This window comes from Otolemur garnettii, unplaced genomic scaffold (genome assembly GCF_000181295.1).
Source record: "Otolemur garnettii isolate 467f Iridium unplaced genomic scaffold, OtoGar3 scaffold00062, whole genome shotgun sequence".
NCBI classification, from domain to species: Eukaryota; Metazoa; Chordata; class Mammalia; order Primates; family Galagidae; genus Otolemur; species Otolemur garnettii.
The window spans coordinates 9238439-9247178 of NW_003852457.1; the positions used below are offsets into that span (position 1 = coordinate 9238439).

At 48.5% G+C, this 8740-nt stretch overlaps 1 protein-coding gene across 3 annotated transcripts; it reads left to right on the forward strand.

Annotated features, from left to right (window-relative positions):
• Nucleotides 1–996: 996 nt before the first annotated feature.
• Nucleotides 997–8046, forward strand: PGAM5 (PGAM family member 5, mitochondrial serine/threonine protein phosphatase). Of its 3 annotated transcripts, none has more exons than XM_023514959.1 (6): nucleotides 997–1238; nucleotides 3389–3567; nucleotides 4759–4884; nucleotides 4982–5070; nucleotides 5173–5329; nucleotides 7058–8046. In XM_023514959.1, the coding sequence occupies exons 1-6, from the start codon at nucleotides 1048–1050 to the stop codon at nucleotides 7126–7128; spliced, it is 813 nt and encodes a 270-aa protein (XP_023370727.1). In that variant the 5' UTR covers nucleotides 997–1047; the 3' UTR covers nucleotides 7129–8046. The 3 variants fall into 3 exon arrangements, with proteins under 3 accessions (XP_023370727.1, XP_003792936.1, XP_023370726.1); XM_003792888.3 differs by having other exon boundaries at nucleotides 5196–5329; XM_023514958.1 differs by having other exon boundaries at nucleotides 5199–5329.
• Nucleotides 8047–8740: the final 694 nt, after the last annotated feature.

Here is an 8740-nt window from a genome sequence, read left to right on the forward strand (position 1 = left end):
TTTTTTATTTTTTGGTTGCAGCCATTATTGTTGTTTGGCGGGTCCAGGCTGGATTCGAACCTGCCACCTTAGGTGTACGTGGCTGGCGCCTTAGCCGCTTGAGCCACAGGCGCCGAGCCAATAAAAAGTTTTAAAAACAAACTTTCAGAGGTTTTCTAGCTCACCTAAAGTCCCAAGTTCTTACTTGTAAGGCCCTGGTCAGTTTGCCTTCTCTGTTTTTGGTGTGCTTATGGTGGTAAAATGACCAGACCCACCTAAAGCAAGGCAAGGGTGAAAACAGTTTGATGAGGAGAAAGGTTGAGTTACATAGCAAGATATGCTCGCCATAGACGAACAGGCCCCCTTTGTCGCGACAAAAAAGACCCTGGGGTCTCTCTCATTCTGTGCCTGGGAGGGGACCTCCTTGTAGTTCAGCCCTTACCCTGGAACCACTTCGATGGACAGTTAGCAACATGGGAATCGTTACTCCAGGTTACTTTCCAAATCGTCCTTCCCCTAGGTGTGACAGCTGCTCGGGACAGGATTAAGGTGGGGCAGCACTAAAAGGGGCCCGCCTTGTCTTTCCCGGGTGGCCATTGCTCCAGGCAGCCCCAAGGCAGAGCACCCATACTGTATACTTCAAGAGTGTCAAAGGCCCCGCGCTATCTTGCCTCCCACTTCCACTTCATTTGTAAACTGCAGCCACCTCATTGCTGCCTCAGGACCGCTTCCCCACAGCCCGGCATCCCAGCAGCTCCACGCCTCCCCTTCGCCCTCCAAAGTGTCCACCCTCCCTGCTTCCGCCTCTGCCAGGCCTGGAAGAAGCAAATGAACCGACCCTGAGGTCTTCCGCAGACGTCTAGGTAAGGTCTCAGGGAAGACGAGGCCTCGGGGACCCCGCGACCGGTCCGCAGAGCAACCTTTTCTCAAACCTTTAGCCCGGAGGTCCGGGAGCTTTCAGGGACCGTGAAGCCGGGAAGGCGGGACTTCCGCCTGGCCCACCGGAAGCAACCCGCGGCGCGCCGTCCGGGCGAGAGCGCCTGCGCAGGCCGGCGGGGAACTGGCAGCATGGCGTTCCGGCAGGCTTTGCAGCTGGCGGCCTGCGGGCTGGCCGGGGGATCAGCTGCCGTGCTCTTCTCGGCAGTGGCGGTGGGGAAGCAGCGCCCGGGTGGGGACGCGGAGCCGCGCTCGCCCGAGCTGCCGGCGTGGGCGGGGGACACGCGTTCGGGGCTCGGCCTCTGGGATCCCAACTGGGACAGGTGCGCCTCTGCCAGTGGTGGTCTCCGTTCTCGCGGGGCGTGGCCGGAGACCAGGGTGGGGGACGGCTCCACGGGGTGGGGCGGGACCGACCTGGGGTTCTCGGAGCTGTGTGGCCTATGGGCCCGACTGGAATCGTGCCTCGGGTTGCTTGGCCCCCGCAGGTGGTTTGGTAGCGCGTTTGCAAATGGCGCGCGTGAATGCGGGAGAGAGGTTTTAGTTTCATTACATGTTTACAACAGGGTAGGTTTTTAATACGTGTTGAGATGATAGCATATTTGGTATGTTGGATTAAATAAAGTGAGATGTTGAAATTTCACCTGTTTCTCTTTACTTTTTTAATGTTACTACTAGACAATTTTAAATTACTTCTGTTGCTGGCGTTCTGTTTCTATTGGATGGGGCAGTTCCGGAGGAGGGAAGTGGTCACTGTGGGACGGTCCTTTCTGCCCTTGAGAGCGTGAGAAAAGCAGCACAGAACTAATACTTGCTACCAGGGTTGTACACGTATTAGTCATTGTTTTTAACCCTTAATTTTAAAAATAAACTTTAGAGTAGTTTTATATTTACAGAAAAATCACAAAGATTAAATAGACTCCTTTTATATTCCACAGCTAATTTATTAATATGTTAAACTGACCATGGTGTGTTTGTTGCAACTAATGACCCAGTATTAATACGTTACTAACTAAAGTTCATGCCTTGTTGAGATTTTTAATTTATTTTTATTTTTTTCTTTGTTGAGATTTTTTAAAAGATGTTTTTAATATTTTTTTGTTCCAGGATCCCTCATTAGTCTTCATGTCTCAGGCTACTTTTGGCTATGACAGTTTCTCATACTTTCCTTGTTTTGATGATGATGACTGTTTTGAGGAGTCCTAGTCAGGTATTTTGTGGAAGGTTCCTCAGTATTTGTCTCATGTTTTCCTCATGATAGATTGGAATCATACTCTCTTTTTTAAAACTCAGCACAATATTCTGAATTTCTTAGGCCTGTTTAAGGAAACCAATTCACTCCTGAGGTTAAAAAACTTGCTTGAAGTAAAACCAATAGTTGAATCCAGTGTCATCGTATTTAAGCTGAAGTTCTGTGTTTGCTTGTCATGTTTAGATTTATGAATAGTGGCTGGGAAGAAGAGAATTGAGCCTGTTAGGTTGAGGAAGGCCTGGTGACAGAAGGCATGAACCACTGCAGTTAAGTGCTAGAATGGGGACACTTCTGTGTGCCACGTGTCCATGCTGGAACATTCCAGAGCCGAATCTGGTTAAACTGGTTAACTACATCTCTGTGCCTATAGCTCCCAAATGTTTTTTCCTGGCTCTACCAGACCTGCCAGTGCTGTACAACAGGTGCCCCAGATTAGCACAGCCCAAATAACCCTTGCAAGCACCATTGTACCCTTCCAAAACTTTGTCTTCCACTACTGTCTCAGCTCAGCAAGTTCTGGTAGGTTCAACTTGTGCTGTTCCCACATTTAACTTACGAGCCTCAGCTCTGTGAGCCACCAGAAGCTGACTCAGCCTCTCCTCACCAGATAGGCTTCCTTCATATTCCAGCAGCTCTGGAATAGGTCTCTGCGATAATAGGAATGTTTTCTTCCTTGCTGTCCAGTGCAATAGCCATATCCCAAGTGAACATTTAAGATGTGCTTAGTGTGACTGAGGAAATGGAGCTCTTAATTGTATTTCATTATTTTTTATTTAAATAGCCATGTAGCTAGTGGCTACTCTTGGACAATGCAGTTTTGTGGTCTGGTGAAAAATGTCACCAATTAGCCAGACTGTTCTGGCCACCCTATGGATACTTCCCTCCCACTTCTCTATCCTTCTACCTGATTTTGTTCCCCATGTCCTTGGATCATGCTCTGGGTTGTCTGTTTTCTCTCTTACTGATTGTCTGCCACTTCCCGCTAGCACATAAGTTACACAAAGGCTTTGCTTACCCAAAACAGGCCTAGCGTTGAGTTTGCAGGATACAAAGTGGAGTATGTTCTGAGAAGCTGGACTCTAGGGCAGTGCTGAGGGCTCTGGCCTCTCCCCAGAGCTCTTGCCAATTAGTCTGACAATTTGGAAGTACCGTCTTGTTAAAAATACTTAGTGGTGACTTGGGAACAGAGGTCACAAAGACGTATCATTTGTATTTCAACATTAGGCGGGAACCACTGTCTCTGATCAATCTGCGGAAGAGGAATGTGGAATCTGGAGAAGAAGAACTGGCATCCAAGCTGGACCACTACAAAGCCAAGGCCACACGGCACATCTTCCTCATCAGACATTCCCAGTACTATGTGGATGGCTCTCTGGAAAAGGACCGCATTCTGACCCCACTGGGTATGTTGGCGGGAGCCTGCATCCCAGATGATCCCTTGGTCAGCTTTCTTACAGGTTCTTGGGGTGCTGGGCCTCCTTGAGCTTGTCACTATCAGTGATTGTCAGCTGAACTTGGATAGGAGAAAGGCTTTTAAAAATGTCCTTAGCTTTTAAAAATTACTGTGATAGGCATCAAATTCAATGTGAATTCTAGCAGAGACTTTGTAGTCTCCCTTGGGGTGCCTGAAAGCAGCATACCTGGTGCTCTCTACATTTTGCTTGACTGCTGAAGATCCTTCCATTCAGCACTTTCAGGCTGAAAGTGCATCCACATTATGAGGTTCTGTTGAGATAAGACCCAATTGTCCCCTGACAGACCCACAGTCACTGGTTCTTGCTGCAGTTACCAGTGCTGCTGGGAATGTCCTTCCACCTTCATCTGTGCCTCTATGTGGCTGTCTATAGGAGACATTCCTAGAGAAAGAAATGTCAGGGTAGTGTGAAATAGTGTTTAAAATTTAAAAAATATGTTTGAATGGGATATTACTCATTCATATACATATTTGGTCAAAGGGTTTACAAGCCTGTGTTCCAGCAAACTCTGCCCCTCCCTTGAAGAGCTGCCTTCTGGCTTCATCCTGGACACAATTGTAGGAAGTGAAGGAGGTATATAGATGTCACCACATCCAGTGGAAACTGACTTGCTGAGGATGTTTTCAATAGCTGCTAAAACATATGACAAAATGCATTTGTACTTGCATCTAGTCTCAGTAACACTGAGATGCTCAGTTTTTGTATATTGACATCTGTAATCTCACACTACCAGCATGCCACACAGTGGAGTAAGAATGGTGTGAGAGGGCGGCACCTGTGGCTCATTGACCAGCCCCATATACTGAGGGTGGCAGGTTTGAACCTAGCCCTGGCTGAACTGCAACAACAACAACAACAACAAAAAGAATGGTGTGGGAGACCCAGAAATAGTGATGATTCTAGCAGTCATCAGGTGTGTCACTGTTATTAACGAGATCAGATGTGGGGTTTGAAAACTAGGTTGCCTGGTGCTTTTACCTGTTGGATGCTTGGGCCCTAGTCAGGCCCAAGCCCCATGGTGGCGGATACCTGAGGATAGTACTTGGTGCCTAGCTAGGCTTCAGGTATAGATAAAGGAGAGATCCAGGCACACGACTCTGAAGTGTGTTTTGCCTCAAGGTCGTGAGCAGGCTGAACTTACTGGGCTCCGACTTGCAAGCTTGGGGTTGAAGTTCGACAGGATTGTCCACTCCTCCATGACCCGTGCAGTGGAGACTACTGACATCATCGGCAAACACCTACCAGGTGAGTGCTCTGCATGCGGCTGCCTGGGGCTCTTCCTCGGTGGAGATGCCAGCTGTATGTGTGACAGCAGTGCCTGGGCTCCACTGCTTCTCCCCAGGTGTCTGCAAGGTCAGCACAGACCTGCTACGGGAGGGTGCCCCCATTGAGCCGGACCCACCAGTGTCCCACTGGAAGCCGGAAGCTGTGGTAAGTACAACCCCCTCAGCCCACATGCCTGCTGTCCCCAGGCCACCCAGGCAGTCACAGATCTGTCCTCCTGATAGTGGTATTGCCCATGTGCTTGCACAGACGACTCCTAACTATGCCCCCAGCAGTATTACGAAGATGGAGCCCGGATTGAGGCTGCCTTCCGGAACTACATACACCGCGCAGATGCTAAACAGGAAGAAGACAGTTATGAAATCTTCATCTGTCATGCCAACGTCATCCGCTACATCGTGTGCAGGTAGGGCACTGGTCAGGCTGTGCTTGACCTGAAATAATCTTTGACTTGGAGCAAAGTAGTGTGTCAATGTTCACTTTGTTCTGTGGGCTGTACAGGTTGCCCCTTTAAGGGGGCCCCGTGTTCTTTGGGCTCCTAGGTATCTCTGGCACCACAGGGAGTTCCAGGCTCAGGATGTATTTTCTCTGCCACAGTCCTGGAATTAGCCACTTTTCCAAGGAACACCAGGGCTGCATCCATAGTAGAGGCCTCTGGGTGGCAAGGCAAGTTACGTATTTATGTATTTCAAAAAATCTGAATCTCACTAAATGCAGAATTTGACCCTCTGCCATAGATGTAGGGAAGTGTTTGGGCTTCAGCAGCTAATGGTTTCTTTTCTAATGAGGAAAAGGCTAACAGTAATGGGACAAGTCAGAACTGATCAGTGATGCCATTTGGAGCCAGGACCTGGGTTTCTGCATGCATTTGTCGTGGGCCTGTCCCTAGAATTGGGAGTAGTGGCTTTCCCTCTAGCATCTCATGTATAGTCCTAGCAAGAAACCCAGGGATGATTGGGAGCACTGTGGTCTGAGAGGGCAGCTGCCCCAGAAACACAAGGATATGGGGAGCTGGGATTCTCAGGCTGTTGGTGGGAGGGAGGTATGATCTCAGAGCTATGGTGTTTGTCTCAAGCTGTCATAGTTACTCCTTTGTGTACCCGTGATTCCTGCATTTATATGACAATCACTAGGAAGTGACTCCAATGCTGAAAATGTACCAAAAATAATTGGAAATTTGGGAGTAGAGCTCACCTGTATCAGATAAAAGTGCAATGAGGAAAGCTGGGTGGTCACCAGTGGGCACATGACATCCCATTGTGCTGTTCAGTTCAGAAGGGCACCCTGCCTGCTGTGGAGGCAGCATGAAGGCATAGGGTGGCCAGTGATGGGGAGGTTAGAGCAGCACTGAGCTTAGCAAGTACTACCTGTGCCTAAATGGCACTTTTAAGAGCAGGAAGAATGCCATGGAGCCATGGGTCTCTTCTGGGAAGCAACACCACAGATTTCCAGAAATGTGTCTGTTGCACTGTTTCCCTGCTCCCTTGTTGTTATACAGGAAAACCGTAAGGTAAGTTACACACATTTGTGAGACGCTACCATGGATCTGACTCACGTACATATTTTGAGTTGGAATCATGCCAAAGGGGCAGTTCCATTCTTTGATGGATCAATTGCTATTGATCTCAGGCAGCTCTTTCCTCTGATAACCCCTGAAGATAGAGAAGATTTAACCAATGTGGGGCCCAGCACCAAGTGTGTGCAGGAGGCTGTCAGCTCCACTGAGACCCCCAGCCTCTGGCCCTGTCTGAGCGTAGAGCAGAGCATCCCCTGCTGCAGCCCATTTTAAGGAACAAAGCCTCCGGCTCGGTGCCTATAGCTCAACCGGCTAAGGCGCCAGCCACGTACACCTAAGGTGGCGGGTTCGAATCCCCAGCCTGGACCCGCCAAACAACAATGACGGCTGCAACCAAAAAATAGCCGGGCGTTGTGGCGGGCGCCTGTGGTCCCAGCTACTTGGGAGGCGGAGGCAGGAGACGCGCTTGAGCCCAGGAGTTGGAGGTTGCTGTGAGCTGTAATGCCACGGCACTCTACCCAGGGGGACAGCTTGAGGCTCTGTCTAAAAAAAAAAAAAAAAAAAAAAGGAACAAAGCCTCCCTTGCTTTAGCATGTTCTTTCTCTTCCTTGATCCCAGAGCACTGCAGTTTCCTCCGGAAGGTTGGCTCCGTCTCTCCCTCAACAACGGCAGCATCACCCACCTGGTAATCCGACCCAATGGCCGAGTGGCACTCAGGACCCTTGGGGACACGGGGTTCATGCCCCCAGACATGATCACACGGTCCTGAGGGACCCCAAGACTCCATCCTCGTCCTCAGCTCATGATCTGGCTCCAGCCGTTCCTTCTGTCTTCCCTGTGTAGGCCATGTTGCAGTTATGTGTTGTTTCTGAGGAAGAGGCCAGCAGAAAAGCAGAAGTATCTAAAATGCTGCAATTTGGGTATTTCTGGCTACGAAGGGAAAAATTTGGATCAGATGGCCTGACTTCTTTGCAAGGTTTTCTACCATACTGTGATCTGCCAGGATAACTCTGTGGGTTTTAAGGTGAAAACAGAAGTTAGGCCTATTTTGGGGAATAAATGAAGCCTGACTGAGCCCCTTATTATGGACAACCCCCAGGCTCCTGTCGGGAACCTGTCAGGTAGGAGGGCCGCTGAGGGTCTGTTCACAACTCAATTCACTTCGTACATTCTTTGATTTCTTAAAACCCTTTGTCACGTAAATATTTGTCCATTAGATCCTCAACTGGGTTCTTGCTTTGAAGACCTATTTCTCATTTCAGAGTTATAGATCCTGACACTGTTGCATCTGATAACCTACTTTATTAAGACTTGCAGGCACAGGGACTTACCAGGTGCACAGGTGAACTTGGACAGATGAGGCTCCCTGGCCTTTGTGCTGGTCTCAAGGAGAGGTGCAGGCTATAGCCCAGTAGGGGGATCTAATTTCAGTTAACTATCTCAGACTGACAGCTCAATCTTAGTTTGCCTCTGGTTAATCTTTAATGCTTATGGATTAAAATATTTAAACCTGATGTATCTATTTCAAATATTCTGTTAATTTAGGAAAAACAGTTTCAATTTCTATGAAGTGGTTATGAACATTTTCTGCAATCAAGAGAACTGGGATATTTGATCTATTTCTCTTGTCTACTTTGGAAATAAGTACATAATAAAATTTTACTGGTTTTTAAAAACTACTAATTGTGACTGTTTTTAAAGAAACAGGGAAATGCGCAGTGTGACAACAGGAGTGGTATTACCAAAAAGTTCTGTTCCATAGGCTTATGGCTTTGCCAGTATCTACCCAGCTATCTTTGGAGGACTGGGCCAGCCTGGAGACCTCTCCGTGCCTTGGCCAGGACAGCCTAACAGAAGGTTATCTAAACACCACAGCCACAGCAACCAGGCACCATTTTCTAGAATTAGTTTTTACAAACCAGAGACCATGCCAACAGATAAATAATAGGCACATTCATGTTTGACCTCAAGACGAGAAGGGAACCCAAGATCACAACCATGGATTCCTAGGACAGTGAAGGGCAACCTAGTTCCTGATACTGAACCTTAGCAAACTGGGATAGCACTGTAGAACAAGCCTTAGTTTTAAGTCTGGACCCTGGCTCTTCTGTAACCAGAGGTCTTAAATAGGTGGGAGCCTAGGGCTTAGAAGCCAGACCATGTGCTCCACGGACAGCCAGGTAACACAGCACAGTGCTGGCAGGTGGTTTGCTGGAAAGCAAAATGCATTGTAGGGCAGTGCCTGTGGCTCAGTGGGTAGGGCACTGGCCGCATATACCGAGGGCAGTGGGTTCAAACTTG

What these genes read in the sequence shown, in the direction of transcription:
- PGAM5 (XM_003792888.3), top strand. Translation starts at nt 1,048, where the DNA reads ATGGCGTTCCGGCAGGCTTTGCAGCTGGCGGCCTGCGGGCTGGCCGGG. An exon ending in CATCGGCAAACACCTACCAG is followed by an intron (nt 4,885 to 4,981) that starts GTGAGTGCTCTG and finishes GCTTCTCCCCAG; the next exon opens with GTGTCTGCAAGGTCAGCACA. An exon ending in ATCCGCTACATCGTGTGCAG is followed by an intron (nt 5,330 to 7,057) that starts GTAGGGCACTGG and finishes CCTTGATCCCAG; the next exon opens with AGCACTGCAGTTTCCTCCGG.